At 40.2% G+C, this 18,797-nt stretch overlaps 1 protein-coding gene across 9 annotated transcripts; it reads left to right on the top strand.

The window, feature by feature from the left end:
- Positions 1-584: 584 nt before the first annotated feature.
- ccdc30 (coiled-coil domain containing 30) lies at positions 585-18,458 on the top strand. 9 transcript variants are annotated; one of them, XM_088082297.1, is made up of 28 exons: positions 585-1,258; positions 2,098-2,325; positions 3,290-3,472; positions 3,719-3,839; positions 4,514-4,704; positions 5,019-5,099; positions 5,276-5,350; positions 5,835-5,991; positions 6,261-6,332; positions 7,242-7,357; positions 7,446-7,573; positions 7,671-7,863; positions 8,224-8,322; positions 8,755-8,883; positions 9,037-9,174; positions 9,934-10,112; positions 10,284-10,551; positions 10,863-10,970; positions 11,407-11,577; positions 11,838-12,047; positions 12,593-12,750; positions 12,883-13,048; positions 13,800-13,921; positions 14,099-14,240; positions 14,370-14,506; positions 15,364-15,481; positions 15,693-15,757; positions 15,852-18,458. In XM_088082297.1, the coding sequence occupies exons 2-28, from the start codon at positions 2,305-2,307 to the stop codon at positions 16,039-16,041; spliced, it is 3,738 nt and encodes a 1,245-aa protein (XP_087938423.1). In that variant the 5' UTR covers positions 585-1,258; positions 2,098-2,304; the 3' UTR covers positions 16,042-18,458. The 9 variants fall into 9 exon arrangements, with proteins under 9 accessions (XP_087938423.1, XP_087938422.1, XP_087938421.1 ...); XM_088082296.1 differs by having other exon boundaries at positions 5,273-5,350; positions 10,866-10,970; XM_088082295.1 differs by having other exon boundaries at positions 5,273-5,350.
- Positions 18,459-18,797: the final 339 nt, after the last annotated feature.

The following is an 18,797-nucleotide window of genomic DNA, read 5'->3' as shown; positions in this document are numbered from 1 at the left end:
AGTGGAGGTCACAGAAAAACGAATTATGAAGCTTTAAATCACCAATTACACAATAACATCTAAGGGACTGTACTATACTTGTCATAGGAAGGGGTGGCTGCGATGTCACTCCTTTTTTTTTTTTAATCTTGACCCTCCCTGAAGCTACATGTAGGACTATTGTAGTGTCCCTGAGTAACTGAGGGAAAACGCACAACCATCAATCATTTTAAATGAGTTATTTTCATGGCAAAACCCTTAGTTGCACATTTTGTGCCTGTTTTTTACAGTTTCCGGCTATGTGAAATTGTGTAATTTTGGCGTTTTTTTAAAGAAAACACATATTTCAAGCCTCCAGTGGGATTTGAGGTTTAGAGGTAATTTAAAATAAATACCAAATGCAAGTCCCTCTCAGGTGCTTGAAAAATTATTTGACATGCCTCCTCCATTTTGGACCACCCCCTTCCCTCCTAGAAATAAAAAACAGTTCCTAAATTGGGTTTAAACAAAAAGAAAAAACAAATAAGAGAAAGAAAGACAGAGAAATAAGTATATGAATGCCTTCATCTCTCCATTAATTTGAGAAACATATAATTTCAAAAAATATTATATGAGAAAAACGAGCTAAATGCTAAAATGATGACAAAATTCTAATATTAATTTTGATATTTCACCTCCCACAAGGAAAAGGCTGATGTTTGTCGCCCCCTGGTGTTTATAATCATGAATTAATAATACATGCTTCATCAAAAGCAATGTCCAGAGTAAATAAAGCATCATGTAAATAAAAGCAAAATAATAAAATAAAAGCAAAATGTATATGCACAGTAAAGATCTACCACAATTAGGTTTATATACACGTCGCTGCTGATTGGGTACACCTCTAAACACTCAACAGATGGGAGAAAAAAATACCTAAAAGGCCATTGCACACCGTTTCACACTGTTTCAATGAAACATGTCCTTCAGTCCATAGCAAAACATTGCACATCGTTCTGCAATTGAACATACCTAGGGACGGAGTTTCAATCATCATAAAACCACAATGCACTATGAACATGGAAACATGAAACATACTACAATACACATACTCCAGTACATATACAATAATACAAAGATCGCAACACATACAAATTAAAACGTATATACTTTCCTAATGGATTGTCCCCCGGATTCTCTGAATGGTACGGTCCGTTGCCTAGGTGCTACTAGAAGCCAATTCACTCCGCCACGCCTGTCCTTAGCACTTAGCTTTTTTGTCGCCTTTACGTCTTGAAAGGTGAGTAAAAGTTTAACCTCACACTGCACACTCAGCTCCACCACTGCAAAGAAATTAGCGTTTAAGCAGGGACCCTCGGACACAATAACGAAACCCTTACGGCGTCCATCAGTTGCTGCCAAGCGGTCACTGGAGAAAGCTATGGCTACCGTTAGCGAGCTAGCGTTAGCTGAATGTTAAGTATACTGCGATAACTTTGGAGCTAACTTTGCTAACTAGCTAGCGGGTAGACCCTGAATTGGGACACAACTACAGTTGTCATTGTGGGATGTGTACTAGGGTAATAGCACAACGTGGTTCGCAAATTAGTTATTATTAGTTAACCACATCTTACTGAGTAGTGAGCTTGCGTGGCCAGAAAGGAATGCAAGTGGCTGCTGTGCTACAAAAACCCTCCTTTGCTCCTCCTCGTCAGACATTTTGGGAAGAGTAGTTAGCAAGAAAACAAATATTTTTAACCTGACAGGGAAGTCGTTGCATACTGGGAATATCATTATCAGCACTGTGCACATTGCAGGTCATCACTTGTAGTTTAGATGTAGCTGCTAAATGCATAATTCCCAAATGCATGGCAGGAAAACGCTGGCTGCAATAGATATGTTACCCGCATTGCTGTCTGTGTTAAAAGATACCATGATTACACTACAACAGATAAAATATAGCTAATCATCTTAAAGTTTTGCATAGCCTCGGGTGATGCAGTGTAACTCAGCTTTTACAATGGTGTGTGCCTTTCTAAACTAGGTAGGTAACGAGGTAGCTAATCCCTAAACTTGTGACTGCAGGCAGGTCCAAACATGACTTAAAAGCATTGTTCTAAAGTATCCAATGTTTTACAGGGCAACTGGAGGACAAGAGACGTCAAGGATGCATTGCAACAACAATGGGAGTGATGAAGTTTGAGTACATGCTGATCTTAGCCACATCATTGCAAACTGAGCCGTGCTTTGTTGGATACCATGTAGGCTAAATTGTTTTGGATCAGTACTTTCACCACTGAGGAAAAGGTTCATCATTCACAGATGCAGCTTCATCAAACTTAACGTATGACCATGGATCATGAAGAGGTAATCATCATGACTCTTAATTTGCTTGCAGATCACCAAGTCAATGTGCTTTGTGCTTTGTCCCAGAAATATTTGATTGAACTTGTGAACAAGTCAAGTTGTGACATTGTTATTCTCATTATGTTTTTTTTTATTCACTGGCCACATTCTTACTTTGTCATTTTTACAAGCATAAGTTACTTTAAAATTAAAGATGTACATGCAAAAGTGGCTGTGAGAGTGAATAAATATTGCACCCTTAGCCAACATTCATCAGTATTAGGATTGTGGTTGAAAGCCATTTACTCCACAATGACAAGAGCATAGACTGATTGCTGTGATGTTTAAGTACAACAGGAACGTGAGACCTGATACTTAGCAATATGTAGCATGTTGTTGGAGCAGCTTCTGGAGTAGTTTAACTGCTGCACAGGGGGCTTGCTCAGGTTACAAGTCCCACAAAGTACAGTATTGAATTCAGCAACAGGTGTTTAGTGCTGGCATGCCACGCTGATGTTGTGTCCCTCTCCTGTGTGTGACAGACAAACTGATCAGGTTACAGTATGACTGACAACCTTGATGTTGTACACTTTTGCGAATGCTGTAGTTTGCAGGATAGTTTGGTCAGGTCATTGTTTGGCAAAAGTAAGCCATACAAATGAACAAAAGTGAGAATATTTTGCTTATTTCATTGCAGGTGTCGTAGCATGTGCATATTAAAAAAAGAAATACAAAAGTTAAGCAAATGTGAGAATAAGTAGATTTAGTTAATGATACTTAAGTTATATATACTGTATGATATTCTATGACTAACAAAGCTTTGACATGGAGTGTAATGCCAAGGCTATTCATTCACAGACAAGCTTAAATTGCAGATGCCTCTTGATTCATCACAGTACTTGCTAGTATTTAATTTTATAAAATCAGTCAAGCTGCATATCAACATAATAGTTTAAAACATTCAGCTCCTCCTCTGGGTTCTCAGGTGCGGACAGAGCTGGACCAGATATCTGTGCGGCTTCAGGAGGATGGGTTACCTCCAGGAGCCAGTATGGAAGAGCGGCAACGTCACCTGTGGCAGCAGCTGCTCACCAGGGAGGCAAAGCTTCAGTCAGCCACACAAGAGCTGCAGACCTTACGTACCCAACAGGCCAATGAGATGAAAGAGGTGAATATTTTGGATTCTTTGGAGTTTATCTTCACCACCTGTTAACTGGCGCAGTCCTCTTGGCCCTGATTGTGTATGATGGAGGGCTTCCTAGCTTCCAGTTTATAATGGCATGCTCTTCATTCTCATTGCAACTATAGATACATTTAAGAGCTGTAGCCTATGACTTGGTCTCTGCCAGTTACACAAAGTGGTATTTCAGTCACAGATGAATTACTTTTGGATTTCTCTCTTTTTGTCTGACAGGTGGAGAGCTATGTTGCTCATATTCGTGGGCTGCTGGAGGAGCGCGAGTGTCTGACTTCAGAGTATGAGAAAGACAATGAACACTTGCGACAAGAGCTTCATCAGATCAGACAACAACAAGGTGAATTCAGTGCAAATGTAGTGCAGTGTTGGCATTCTTTCAAATTTAAGCCTAGCCTGGTTCCCCAGAGCCCCTGAGCAAGATATTTCATACACACAACAGCTTAAAATCCCTCTTTGCCTTGAGTGTACTAGAATCATGCCTGTTAATATATCAAAACATGCACTCTCATACACTCACTTAATTGATTGCACTTGTGACAATTATCTAGTGCTACTCTGATTGCCTGGCACCTGACATCCAGCTTGGTATCTGTGAGATGCCACTTGTTTTTACATGACCCGATGAAGACTTTGTGGTGAAACACACAGGCGTCAAGCCCATTTGTTAAAAGCTTTTTTTAACTTTTGTAAAACAGCGGGCCTTGGATTTTTTTGGTTTTGATTTATTTTCAACAGAAAAAAAACAAGTTGAACCTGTCCCACTTTTTCTGGTCATTTTTGTCCTTGAATCCAAACAGCACCTGTTTTTGAGACCTACACATGTGAAGCAGCCCTCCTCTGACAAACCTTTTTATATAAACTCTGAGTTAGGTTTTTATTCGTGTTTATGCTCCTTCCATAAAACAATACACATGCACTATTTTGTTGTTTCTCTATCTTGTCTTCAGTGTTATTTTAGAGTCCTGTCAAAAAAAAAAAATTCTGACCGGTGTAAACTCCCCCTTTTTCCAGAGAGTCAGAGCAAGGAACTGGCTGAGATGTTGGCTCAGGAGGACCTTGGTGAGATGGGCTTGACCAGCCCCAGTGAGCAGGTGGCGTACTTGCTGGTGGAGAGGGCCACACTTCTGGAAAGGCTGGAGGCAGCTGAGAGGAGACTGGAGAGTCAGAGCCTCACAGGCAACTTTAGGGAAGTCCACCACCAGGTAAAGGTCCTACAAACATAGGAGGACTGTTCAATTACCTCAGAATCTCAGTTTGTCTTCTTTGCAGGAAAGGTACCATTCGCATCAATTTTGCAATTTTCTTACGACTAATAAAGTTTGTTCTGAGGTGTAGTTCATGTTTCATCACGTGAACTATAAACGTAAAGCCTCCAATGAATGTTGACTGCCTCTACCATCTTAAACAATGAATGTACAGTCTGAAGTCATTGAATTTTCAGATTAGCTTTCCAAAGGCAAATACAGAGACCAAACATGGTTAGGTGTGTCTCTGTCTCTCTGTGACTGTTTGACAGGAGCATATCTGCCACACAATGGGGGAGGAGCTACGGCAGCAGAGAGAGGATATGCAGAAAACCATAGATAACATGGCGAAGGTGAGGTCACTGTCATTGTGCCTTGGCTGAGTTACAGGTCTGTAAGACTTCAGGTAGATTTAACTTTTTTGAAGAAAAGAAAAAGCTAATTATTCCAGAGAAAAGACGGAGACAACACGTGATAGTTATGTAGTGTCCGTTGTGATTCTGCACACATGGGTCTTTCCTCTCAGCAGTGTTCATCCCAGAGTCCATGGAAGAAGCTGTTTGGGCTGCGAAGGTCTGGTCAGAGCAAACACAATATCACCCCTGTAGGTTTCCACCTCACGGCTTCTACTAACTCAGTCACTAACACACTGATGTTGTGATATCGAGGGCGTCACTGGCTTGTTTCACAGTGGTGCTACTTTTTGAGACACATTTCAAACCGATGACATACCTTGATATCTGCATGACCACTATGATGCAGACGCTTGTCTCAGTATCACATCTGTGATGTAATTTTCTAACAACGGATGAGTGCTCAAAACGGGTGGAACAGTAACAGCATGTCACAGGTAACAGCATGTGTACTGTCCCAGTGGGTTCTCTATGCAGGTGATTGTTGACATGTAAGATGACAGCTCATCTCTCTCGCTCCTTTCCCAGCTTGCAGTGATGATGAGTCTCAGAGTCTGAATGCATGTCTCCTGCAACAGCATGACGGGCCATTTGCATCTCTATTCTGGCTACCAGTATTCGTTCCTGCTGCACTCCTCCCACTCTTACCATCCATGCTTTACTCTTTCACATCAGGCCCACAGTGAGCAGATTTCCCAGGAGCGAAATGAGCGCCAGCGACTGGAGCGGGACCTCGAAGAGGCGTCTAGGAGGCTGGCAATGGCTCACCAGGATATCCGTAGACTCACCAATGAGCTGGATGCTGCCAAAAACAACAACCTAGACCCATGTGGTATGTTGCAATGACTTACAGTATGAATCCCACAGAGAATTACAAGTCTGTGTTAGATTTTGATGTGATTTCTTCTTGTGGTTTCTTTATACTTACAGTTTTGTACATTGGTTTTGCACATTATTGCAGAATCAAGTGGTTGTAGGAAACATAAACATGATCAAAGTTCAATGACCAGCATATGAAAAGAAATGTTTTAAAAAGCACAAATGAGCAGTAAGTATATTTTCTGCTTTAAAGAACTAAAAAAAAAATGCTTTTAATTTTAGGACCTGAGCTCCAGGGAACCGTCCAAGAAGTAGAGAACCTGAGGAAGGAAGTGAACAAACTGAAACACTGTGGTGAGACAGACTTCGATGTGAATATAAAAACTGCCATTTAGTGAGTAGCTTTAACACCAGCCACAGTGTTTGAAGATTTTATTTTACTATTCAAAAATTCTAGTTGGCTTGAGAGTTGTTCAAATGAATGGGCGGATATGAATTGCCAGTAGGGTTGGATATTGTTTGGATATTACAGATTCTGTTGTGCTCAGGAAAAGGAAAAATATAATTAATTTCAATCTTTCACATTAATTTTGATGTATATAAATGTAATTGATTTAGAAAGAAATTATGTCTGGAAACGCTATCTGATTAGGAAGTTAATTCACTTACTATTGCTTTTACATGCTCCTCTCCTTTGGCTTTCACATCTGACAATGGCATTTAGTTACTCCTCTTATATTTTTACCATGCTGGAGCAAAATGTTAGATTGTGTTGTTAGTAGAAATATTTTCCCTATACCTTTCACCCACAGTGATAGTGGTTTGACTGAGCCAAATCTTATTCATCCATGGTCTGATAGTACATTTAGCAAGTAAAAGTATAAGTAAGTGTAAATGTATCTTTGAGCAAAGCTAAAGAAAAATTTCCACTGAGGTGGACAATAAAGTTTATCAATCTATCCATCTAATCTCATAATTATAACAGTGCACAGAGTCACTAATGTAACACTAGTTCTAACAGAGAGCCCTATTAGGCAAAACAAGACAGAAAAAAATTAAATGTCATGTCTAATATACACTTTTTAGATATTCGTGGTCACCACATATACATATTTATCATTTTAAATATTCACACATTAGTGCTCACTGTTTTAATATTACTGTATTTCTATTTTCTATTTTTACATACTTTATGCTGGTACTTATTTATACTTGCTATATCAATAAAGTATTTATGATTCTGGTGGTTTTGTCTCTTCACAGATATGGTGGAGCTGCAGCGAGCCAAAGAGCAAAATGACAGACTAGATGTTGAGAACCGAGCTCTGAGGGAGAGAGTCCGCACTGTAGAGTCTGAGAAGAAAAATCTCCTGGACCAGGTTGATATTCTGCTGATGTCTTAACTGAAATAAAAGCTCAAAATGTTGTTTCAGCAGCTTGACGTTGATTGGTGTTGCGTTTGTCCAGTTGGCAATAAAAGATGCAGAAGAAGATGTCATAATCAAAGACGATCAAAAGGACAAGAGCTTTAGCAGTGAACCACAAAACAATGTGTCTGCCTCGTCAGCCCAAGAAAAGGATTCCATTCACAAACGGTAAATACACTAATTTTATCCTGGTTAACCATGTGACAAGTTATTGTTGACATTCTTTAAGACTATTTTTATTTCAAACATCTTCATATTTTGCAAGGTGTCATGAGGCGATGGAAGATGGGCTTGTACAGATGAGGGAGCTGCAACGGCAAATCCAGAGGCTACGCAAGGAACAGGAAGAGCTGGAGGAGAGGAACGAGGAGCTGGAAGCGCTGCTGGGGGAGGCCCAAAATGCCAGTAAAGGGGAGAGGCATCGCCACGAGGGAGAACTGGAGGGACTGCACAGAAGGGTAATGAGTAGCACTGAATTAATGCTCAATAAGTCATTTACTCAACTGGTTGAAGAATTCATGACTTTTTTTTAGTCTTTGACCAGAAGAACAGTTTTTTTAAAAACGTGTTTAAACAGGTTTCCTGAATCTTTAGCTCAAACTCTCAAAAATCTAAATGCAAAATTAAAAATTAACCATCTGTCAAAACTTCACAGATCTCTTGCAAAAAAATAAGAAAAAAAACAAAAAACATGCTCTCTTTAAAAACTGATTCTTTCCACCATGACGACACACACAGATATGATATGAATATCTCAGGTCATAGTTCTGTTTTTTTGTACGTATACAATTGAGATAAACTTTAACTTGTCAATGCAGATCAAAAGTCTGGAGGCTGAGCTGAAGAAGCAGGATGTCCCAGAAAAAATACTGAAGAACGGAGAAGAAGTTAAAACCACTGAGTCCTACTTACAGCTGGTAAGTCACCCATGACTTTTCAGTATCATTAAGGTTTCTTTTGTGTTAATTTCTCAGCAGCATATTAACGCAGCAAGAAAGCTATGGCCCATGACCACCTCAGCTACACAGATTCAAAAAGAAGCCAAAGAGGTGTAATCCTAATGTTTTAAATGTTATAATAAAATGAGTTTTAATTCTTTATGTAACGATAAGCAGCAACTGGACGATAACACAGATATGGCCATCCATCTGTGCCACATTAAGTTTGATGATGTGACTTCATTTAGACTTAAATAGAATAAATGGTTTTACTGTACGGTAAAATTCTTATCATACTATCCTCTCAGATTGACATATGAAAAAAATGTGAAAAAGAGGTAGAAACTTAAAACTTTTCATATACTTGTATGTATATAAATGCTTTTTGTTCTTCTGTCACCATGTGTGAAGCACCTAAGAGACAGCAGCCAGGAGAGACTGGCTCTGCTCGAGGCTCGTCTTACTGAGGAGAAGGACTGGAGGAAACAACTGGAGGTAGACCTCAATGCTGCACAGGCTGCCCTCAAAAAAGACAAGGAGGTAAAAACCATGTGACGTTTAATTTGCAGCTCAAGAGCTTCCTGAGGCAAATAGTTACTAATGTATTTATTTTTTAAAAGTACAATATTTACAAAATAAGAATTATAAGCTGTTAAGAAACGGTATCAAATTCCCTCACTCTCTACACCAAAGGCCCTGCAGATTGCTGAGCGAGAGCTGAAGAAGCTGAGACTTGAGGTCAACAGCCTTCAGACTGAATGCCAACAAGGGAAAACACTCATCAAGAGCCTCACACAAGTCAAAGGGGAAAAAGCAATCCTGGAGGAAAAGGTTTGTTGATTTTCTTAGTCTGCATGCAATTTGTTGACATCTTGGTCTGTCCTTTTCTCATGAAACTGGGGAAAAAACATTCTTGTGAAGGGGAGAAGTGATAATTGAATGCAAGGAATGCATCAAAATAAATTTGACGACATTTAATAAACGGACATGTATTCACAGCATGTGTCAATTCAACATTTTAAACAACAGCAGAGGAGGACTCGCACAAAAAAAGGAATCAGACTGAGGTCTGTATTTCAGAAATCTGTATTACACATGTTGCAGGGCTGTGCAGACAGTGGAAAAAATGTGCAAAAGTGCATGGAGTGCCAAAGTGCAAACGTTTCACTCAATCTTGGACTTTCCTCAGTGCAGAATGAAGCATGCATACTGGTTTACCACACGCATAGGCTGCTCATACAGGTGCACCTACTCAGTCATCAGGAGCTTGAATACACACACAAGGTCAGTTAACAGGTCAAGTCATGGCTCAGCAACAAAAACATGGTCTCAAACAAGTGCTGCTATATATTCTTACAATGATGGAATACAAACTGGAAATGGAGCCAATTGGTGCAAGGAGACAACAAAAAAAAATCACAAAAAGCAAGTCATGTCTAATTCTTCATTTAAACCATTTGGGTGGTGTTTTTAGGTAAGAAATAAATATGTATATATCTATATATATATCAAGGCACAGCTCATTCCATGCCTACCACTCAATTGGACATGTACCCCACTAAAATGAGTTTCTCTCCATCTTCCTGACAGGTGGCCCAGATGGGTCGCACCCACAGCCGGCTCCAGAGTGAGCTGGAACGCTATAAGGACAGTAACCGCACCCAGGAGGACCAGAAGGAAAACAGGCTTCAGGTTGAGCGGCTGCAAGAGCAGGCTGATCGGCTAACTGCTGAACTCAGCAGCCTCCAGACAGCACACAACGCTTTGAGGTTCTTATCAGTCAAGAGTTCACAGTACAAAAAAGCATTGGTGCTTGCAGTTGTGTTTTTGAATATTCAATATTAGGAGATGAGAGATGGCACTGCTGTAACTGGTACTTCTATCACTACTCCTGGAACACCGGAGCTTGCTGGTTTTGCATAAATGTTCATATGTTCCAGGGAGGAGATGGTTTCTGAGCGGCTGCAGACTGCTGAGCTCCAGGCCAAGCTGAGCTCCAGTGTCCAGGAGAAGCTGAAAGCTGAGGGGGAAAGAGAGAGACTGCAGCTTGAGATACAGCGCCTCAAAGAGCAGCTCAAGTGGCACCAAGAGCAGATCTCATCTACAAAGGAAGCACTTATTAGCAGCCAGAAGCCTGAATTTCAAACAGCTCACAAAGAAACGAGGCTTAGTCCAGTGGAGAAGACCAAGGATGGGTGCTTTGATCAGGTAACTGGATGGTAACTGTCAGGGTTATTTGGTTTGTAAAAAGGTTCATATGTGAAATCATGTTGTGTGACTGTTGAGTCAGATGTTCAGAAATTGGGGTAACAGCAAAGATTAGAGAATGTCCTTTAATGCCCTGGTTCAAAGTGTTGCTGTGTAGCCTTTGTGTCCCCACCAGCTAGAAGACTGAAGCTAATCTTAGCCTTTGACCTGCTTGTATAGAAGCCAAGCAGAAAGGGAAATTCCTCTGCTGTGATCATGTATGATTCATAGACTATATGTGTGTGTTGTCCTTGTGGCTTTCATGTATGAAGCAGGAGCTCAATCATCTGCAGGCCAAGCTGCTTGAAGAGCGACAGCTTGCCTCTCAGCACCAACTGGCCCTGCAGGCTCAGGTCAATGAAGCCCAGGCACGCATCAAGGTGTGAATGATCATAACATGCTCATAAAACAGCCAGATAGCCACGCTGTTTCTGTGGTTCAGTTTAAAACCTCTAGTTATCAGTCTCTTTTGTATTCAGTATTTTTCAGTTTATGAATGTCTTTTCACTGCTTTACTTTGGTCTATGCAGCAGCTGCATTATGCCCTCATACTTGAGGCAATAAACATTTTTGATCTATTATCTAATTGGGCAACATCACTGAACTGAATGAAATGACAATTAAGAAAAAGTTTTAAATATTTTGTCGCACACTTTTTACAGAATGTGACTCTTGATTAAAAAAGTTCGAGGTCATGTGGGATTGGCTTGATGATTCACAACAGCCACAAAAAATCTTAGCTGAGCCTCCTGCATTTATCTGTTCTCCCCTTCAGCATAAACATTTTCCAAACTTGTTTCTCATTTCCCTCCTCAGTCTCAGGACTCAGTACTGAACCAGAAGGCAGAGGAGGCTAAACAGATGAAGCAGGACCTGCAAAGAGTCCAGGGCTTGTTCACCTCAGCAGAGAGAGAGCTGCGCTATGAGAAGGAGAAAAACATGGACCTGAAGAGACACAACACCCTGCTGGACCAGGAAAAACTCAAGGTTGGTATTTAATTAACAGCACAGTTGGACTTTCCTGAATGCCTCTGACATTTATCACTTAATCATCATCTTAATCACTCTGAGTCACTGAGTTGCCTCACTGTGAATGCTAATTACAACGAGCAAATGTGAAACTGTAACATAAACCTCAAGGGAAGAAAGGTGCCATACAAAAAGCTGTAATTGTCAGGATAGTTGTCAGCTGGTATTCAGTATCTGGGTTTGTGCTCATGCTCTGTTGGTCCACGTTTTTCCTTCAGCTTTGTGCAGAGCTGAAGCAGGTCCAGACCAAGCTGGTCCAGGTGGAGCAGAGCATTCACTCTCAGGCGTCCGAGTGTGAACGTCAGCAACAGAAAATAAGGGAACTGGAGCTGGAACTGGCACGCAACTCGACAAACCGCAGCACCGCCACCAGTCTGCAGGAGGACCTGCAGGCCGAGAGGGCGCGACTCATTGCTGCTGACAAGAAGGTCAGTGCCGGATTCATCAAAGTCACACAGAAACACAAATAAACTACCGTTCACAAGAAGTTACTGGACTTTTTGCTAAGCAGCTTTAGCATACTGGTTATCCCTGGTTGCTGTTTTAAGGCTTTGAGACGAAGACCCAGGATGATTTTACTCCTAAGTTTCTCCTTTTAGTACAAGATGTGATATTGCAAATAGCCAATTTGAATATATTTTCATACATACTGCATACTAATACATGCAATATGATTTCTGTGACCTAGATAGCCCCTGAGTTTTAATAAAGTTGGTCCTTATCTCAATATTTAGTAAGCAGAAGAGACATTGACAAGGACATGAGTCTTGCCTGTATAAAGATAAAGAGAGTAAAATTTGTTCTGCTTCACATGGCGTAGCTCTTTCTCAGGGTTTATCACCAGCATTATATATAGACTATTTCTGTCAGACACCTTCAGGAAATCCTGGTATACTCTGGAAATGGTTGGCTGCGAGCTCCTGTTATCTGTTAGTGTCACTGAGTGATGCCTGTGGCTCTGTTGTGATGGCAGGTGTTGGAGCTGCAGCAGCAGTTAAAGAGTGCTCAGCACCAGCTGCGTATGGAGGAAGCCCGGGCCGGCGAGAGCAGCCGCCTGGAGAGGGACAGCAGGGATCTGTCTGACACCTTGTCAGCCTTGAGAGCCCAGCAGCAGGAGGAGCACATCACCAGGTCACATAAACTGCAATGCTGCCCAATTTGACTTGGTCCCAGTCGCAGTAATTGTGAAATATCCATCATTACAAGTTTTAGGGCACAATTCTGATACATTTCTATCCATTCTTTGCTCCATTCCTGTCACAGGAAGCTGTTAGAGCAGCGTGAGGAGGAGCTGCAGCAGCAGGTGCGCTCCCTCAGGCTGAAGGAGGCCTCCTTGGCCAGGACAAATGCAGAGCTCAGCCACCGTGCACAGCAGCTGGACACCCGTCTGGCCGTCCTGGAGACTGAGCTTAGCAAGGCCAGAGAAGAGGTAAGGAGCATTATTCAATAGTATTGATGCATCAGTGGATCGACCGGGGCCTGGAATTGTTTGACTTTCAGCTTTGATCAGTCTCAGATTCAGCCGATTTCTGTGCTGCTCAAATTTACAAGCATGTGCAACACAGTGTGTTCATCATGCGCACAACAGCACACAGCAACTGACCATTGTCACAGCTGCTGCAACCCCTTCTTATTCTCAGGACATCAAATGCTAACACTTTATCATTCCCCCATCAGTTATAGCTCTTAGAAAAAAACTGCAATTCAAAAAAATTTTAGTTTCACAGCATTCAAATTTGCATTACTCGTCATTTATTAGATGTTGTTTCCGAATTGTTGACTTGAAAAGTTTGTATTTCCTAAGCACAAGTTCTCATCAATTAATAGGAGTATAATATAAAGTTAAAGTGACCTTGTTTTTTTCAGCGGTTCTGTGTGTAGGAGGTGCTTATTTCAGAACGATGTTAGTACAGTGTGTGACCTCTGTCATGTTATCTCTGCTTTTAATCTTGAGCTGTTTCAAGATTTCAGTAAGTAGCTGCAACCAAGTAAATTCCCACAAGCTGGGTGATAGAATCTCCTTTTAATCTCTGAACTTTTGACTGTCACTTTTACAAAGTCAGTATACACATTCCTCTAATTAAACTGCTGTCCATGTTGTCGATATATTTCAATTTTACAGCATCTCAAAATGAATTTTAAATTGAGAATAAAATGTATGTCTTGTATGTGTCCTTCAGGCGAGAGACAGCCAGAAATCAAACCACAGACTGCAGGAGGACTTGATGGCCAGTCAGCAGGAGTGCGACAGACTTCAGGGGGAGCTGCAGCAAGTTCTCCTCCAACTGGACACACATGTCAGGTGAAACACACACACACACACACACACACACACACACACACACAAATATACATATTTACATCCCAGTAAAATTAACCACATATTTTTTGATCAGATGAATAAAATCACAACACTATCAGTAATTCAGGTGCACAGAAAAGTATTTGCTTTCCCTGAGGTTTATTTCCAAACGCCCAGGAAGTACAACGAGAAGCAGAATCAGCACAAGACCAAGCTGCGTCAGGCCAAGCAGGTTTTTCTCAAGGAGACTGCACAGAGGGATCGTACCATCCAGAAACTGGAGAACGACCTCATGCTGGCCTCCAGCCTCTCACACAAGGTCACACACACAACACAGAATGCCGTCTCACTTCCTTTGCTTCAAAATAGCCCACAAGACACGTTTATTGCGAAGAAATATTTTCAAAAGCATCTCTGTGTCTGTGTATTTTTCCCTGGTGGCTCTCAGGAGAAGGAGAGGATCAATACAGTCACGGAGGAAAACGAGAAGCTTTTGGAGGAGAAGAGGGAGCTGTTGCGGAAGATAAGTGAAGCAGAGGAAATGAGCAGCAACGGCATGAGGACCGCCTCCACTGTCCAACATAGGTATCTCAGTGAATCGCATTAATGAATTACTTTTGACACCTCACACTGGCTGCTGTTTCTTGGATATCGAATCACTGAATGCATGTTAAGTTGACTGAAGTGTCTCTTTCATTTATGTGTTTATAAGGCAAATTTTTGGCCCCTGTCCCTGGTTCGGTTTTACATCTGAAGAAGTCATAACATATCATCATTACCACGAGTACATTAGTTAAATTAAGAACATAAGAAATAGTGACATGATCATATAAAAATCCAATATTCACATCACATTACAATCATTTTACACATTCCAAATGTGCGTGTCCTTGTATGTATGTCCCCTAATTCACGGCAATATACGCATGTTTTTGTGCAAGATTTAACACGTGTAAAGTCTTTGTGCTTGCATGTATGTAACCTTTATGAGTTGTTTGTGTATGTTTATCTGTGTGAATCTGTACCTTTATCTGGGTGTAGGTGTCCGTGTGTGCGCGCACGCAAGGACATGATCAAAGATCAGTAATTGCAAGTTTGGTTTGGTTTCAGCCAGTGTTTCCCCTTTTCATTTGTCAAATCAGTTTGTTTAGTCTGTTTCTGTTGATGAGGCAGACCAGAAATGTAATGGCTCTCATTTAAAAAGATAACTGACTGCAGTAGCCATTTTCTGATCTTGCAGTGGTTATTTCATTGGTCTTTGTTTTCATGACATATGGACAGCTGGACCAAGATTGTTCACACATTTAAAAATCAGTTTGTTTTAAGAAAACTTTTGTGAACTGTACCACAAAAAAGTCACAATTTTAATGTTCAATCAAAACTGTCAAAGGACACCCTGGGTTAATAATTTTTGTGAATGTGAACATTAATCTGTGTTGTAGGGTCAAAGTCTTAGAAGTGGAAAACAGACAACTCCAGGATCGAACCCTGAAACTCTCCAATCAAGTCAGTTCCCTAGAGCGAGCCCTGAGGAACGTCCAGTCGTTCTACAGCCTGGAGGTAACACCAGACAGTACATTATACCTTAATGCGAAATGCTAGCCAAAATTCACAGGTTTTATTTAGATTAAAAAAAGATTCATCCAGCATTAGTGAAGCAAGATGGAGAATTATAAACGTAAGTGTTTGCCGAAATGAGTGACATGTAGCTTCTTCTATTGTATTGAAAACCGTTTTTTTAAAAACCTTAAATGGTTGAAATGCTCAACAGAATGCCAAGAAAGTGCTTCCCTCTGAAAGTCTCTGCGATGGCTTCCTGCATACATCTACACTAAGGTAAGGCGATTTTGAGCACATCACACACTGATAGATTTATTTATAGGTGAATGCTTATATTTTCTGCCATTTCTCACTGCGTCTGCGTCACCAGTCTGACGTCAGGTTCCTGTGACCCACTGAACATCCTGGACGCAATCTGCCGCGTGAAGGTGGACGGCACTCGAGCATCTGTCTCCACACACCAACCGTCAGAGCAGGGCTACCTGAATCTCACCTCCCCACTGGCTCATGCAGACACCAAAGGCACAGAGGGGAGCTCTGATACCACTGACCAGGTATGAGGTGGTGAATTTTAGGAGGATTACAGTTATAAGCATCTGCCACTTCCACTGGAGACAATAACTAAAAAGCAAATAATCTTTGTTAAAAGCCAGTAATAATAAAAGGGAGCTTCCACTGCAGTTAAGCTCAGGGTGACATCTTTTTTGTATTGTAAAGCAGGTTCTTGTTTGGCTTGCAAGTAATGTTTTTTTGATGCAGGGTCAGCGGGAAAATTTGGGGGATTTGTAAAAAAAAAAGCTACAAGTGTCAATCAGATATTTTTTTATGACATATTTGAAATGAAACAGGATGTAATGAGAGATTTGATTTCGAGGCTTGAAGAGGTGACACAACCTTGTTCGTTTGCTCAAATGTGTGCACATGCCTCGGAAGTTGGCCAGTTGTTTGTAGCGGCACACCAAAGCAAATCAGAACGATTAAAAGCCTTTTTTTTAATGTAATGGTACAAGATGAGACGATGTACGTCACACTAGCACGGCGGCTGTCAGACGTTTCATGAAGGAGACTCTTTAAACTGAGCACTTTATCAGAAGTTTTACTTGTGTTTACATTTTGAAAAAATGTAGCAGTGGAATATCAGTATATCAACTGTTTGTATTTTCTTCTACTTAAATTGAACTGCAGTGTTTTCAATGAACAACACTTACAGGGTTGTTTGTTTATAGTTTTACTGTGTCAAAAAAAAATCTTAGAACAGCATCAGCATTCTTGTAGTTTTACAAAATCATACTTGTATAACATTGATAATATTGTGGACCCACTTTAAGTCTAAGAGCCTGTGTGGTAAACAGAGTCTAGATATTGGAGATCTGTCACTCCTCTTGCTCGTTAGCTCCAGCCACCAGAGTATTTACAACTTGCAGCTTTGCTTGCAGTTAAAAACAGCAGCCAAAAGGTCAGAAAAAGCCTCTGAATTCCAGGAGGTTTTTCGGTCTATTTCAAGCATCACAAGCAGTTTTTTTTTTTTTACATGGGTCAACCTCAATGGTTTCCTTCAGGGACTCTCAATCAGAAAGTACTTGTACTCTAAAAGAGAAGGATGTGACATGAGAATAAAGTGCACATCAACAAGAAAAAGCACACAAGTCCAGCACACTCTCCCTTCACTTGGAATAAACTTTATTTCAAAATATGTTTGGGTAATTTGACCCTCATCAGCAGATGATCAAAGCACATTACAAATTTAAACTGATGAAGGTCTAAGGACTGAAATAAAGGTTGACCGATAGGGGTTTTTTAAAGGACAGTTTATTAGCGATAGTTTTGAACTGGAAAAATGTGTTAGCTGATTATTTGGCTTTGGCTTATTTAAAAAATAAACAATCTTTGATTTTATTAGACACTGGATAACTGCTCACTTAGCATCTAAGTTAACGTAATAAATACTGAAATAAATATTTGAATAAATCTGGATCACTGAATGTCAAACTCACAATAATAACTGAATAAAAAAAATGTTGGAACAGAACATCAAACTAATGAACAAAAAAAGCTAGGTTGGGGTGATTTATGTTTTTGAGCTATTATTTTCCCTCAACCTGAAAATCTCAGGTACACAGTAACATTATCTGGACTTATAGATGGAGCCTCCATGCTGAACAGTGATCAGAGATGGTCAGTATTTCTCTTACCTGTATTTGAAATGTGTATTTCAGTTACCTTTTAGTATTTTGTAATTGCTTTTTGACAAGAGTCAAAAAAAGAGTCAAAAAAATGGTAATTTGAAACAAGATACTTTGGAGTAGAGTTATGTTTTATTCTAAAAATACTTATATGCTTTCCTCATGATTCATAAAACATAAAGACATGTCTAAGTCAAAACATTAGAGGAAGGGAAGCAATCACTGAGTCACAGACTCACGGTGTTTTCGCTCTATAGTTGTCGTTGTCGGGGGATGCAGGTCCGCAGGTTACTAGGTGTCACTATAGGAGCCAAGTTTAACTAATAACCAAAGATAATTTGTAAAACGTCCTATTAGCACTGATTAAATGAACTAAATCCGTTGTGTTATAAACCGAAACATTGTATTTCTAATTGAAGTTATTGCAAGTAAAAGGACAGTGTGCAGGTACAGTATTCTCCCTTCCTTTATGAATGGACCTAAAGGTGCGCATGAGTCTTCAGTCAAGAATAGAATACCATGAAATATTTCTGACCATTATTATTATTTTGTGTCAAATAATATCAACAATAGAACTATAAACTGTGGAAACTATTGTCCATCTTGTCTTCAATGTGCCTGAAATGATGAAGTGATTACTTTGTCTTGCTGCTGTGTGAATATGTCTAATAACAGAAGCCTGTTTGCGACAGACATTTGAACTGAGACCTAGGAACTTTGACTTCTTGTTTCTGTGTAAATACATTTTTAAACATAAAAAATATTTTCATAAATAAAAGAGAATATACAACAAATGTTTTTTTTTTACCCCTCCCTGCTCCATCTTGCACTTTAAGAGACACAGATTTACCGTAAATTTTGTGAGAGGACAAGGGGGACACGTCTCCCTCAGTATATAGAACATATGCATTTGTCCCCACCAATAAAAATCTGAAAGTAGCAGAGATGAAATTAAAGATGTTTACATCATAAATTGATGCAGAAAAGGCAAAAATTTGAACATAAAAGAATTCAATGTTTGATGCTCAAAGGTTTCTGGCAGAGGACACCCTTGTTTTATATTTGTGTCTCCCATTGTGGAAACAAATCAACGCCTTTGGTTTGCAGAAACATTTTGGAGCAGAAATCGATTA

This window comes from Plectropomus leopardus, chromosome 9 (assembly GCF_026936395.1).
Source record: "Plectropomus leopardus strain MGB_pleo_1.0 chromosome 9, ASM2693639v1, whole genome shotgun sequence".
Lineage (NCBI taxonomy): Eukaryota > Metazoa > Chordata > Actinopteri > Perciformes > Serranidae > Plectropomus > Plectropomus leopardus.
This window is presented reverse-complemented; position numbering and strand designations above follow the sequence as displayed.

Bases quoted from the DNA above. Each gene is read 5' to 3' on its own strand.
- ccdc30 (XM_088082295.1), top strand. From the start codon at position 2,305: ATGACCATGGATCATGAAGAG. The intron at 10,113-10,283 runs GTTCTTATCAGT...CATATGTTCCAG, and splicing joins ACAGCACACAACGCTTTGAG to GGAGGAGATGGTTTCTGAGC. The intron at 14,507-15,363 runs GTATCTCAGTGA...TCTGTGTTGTAG, and splicing joins GCCTCCACTGTCCAACATAG to GGTCAAAGTCTTAGAAGTGG.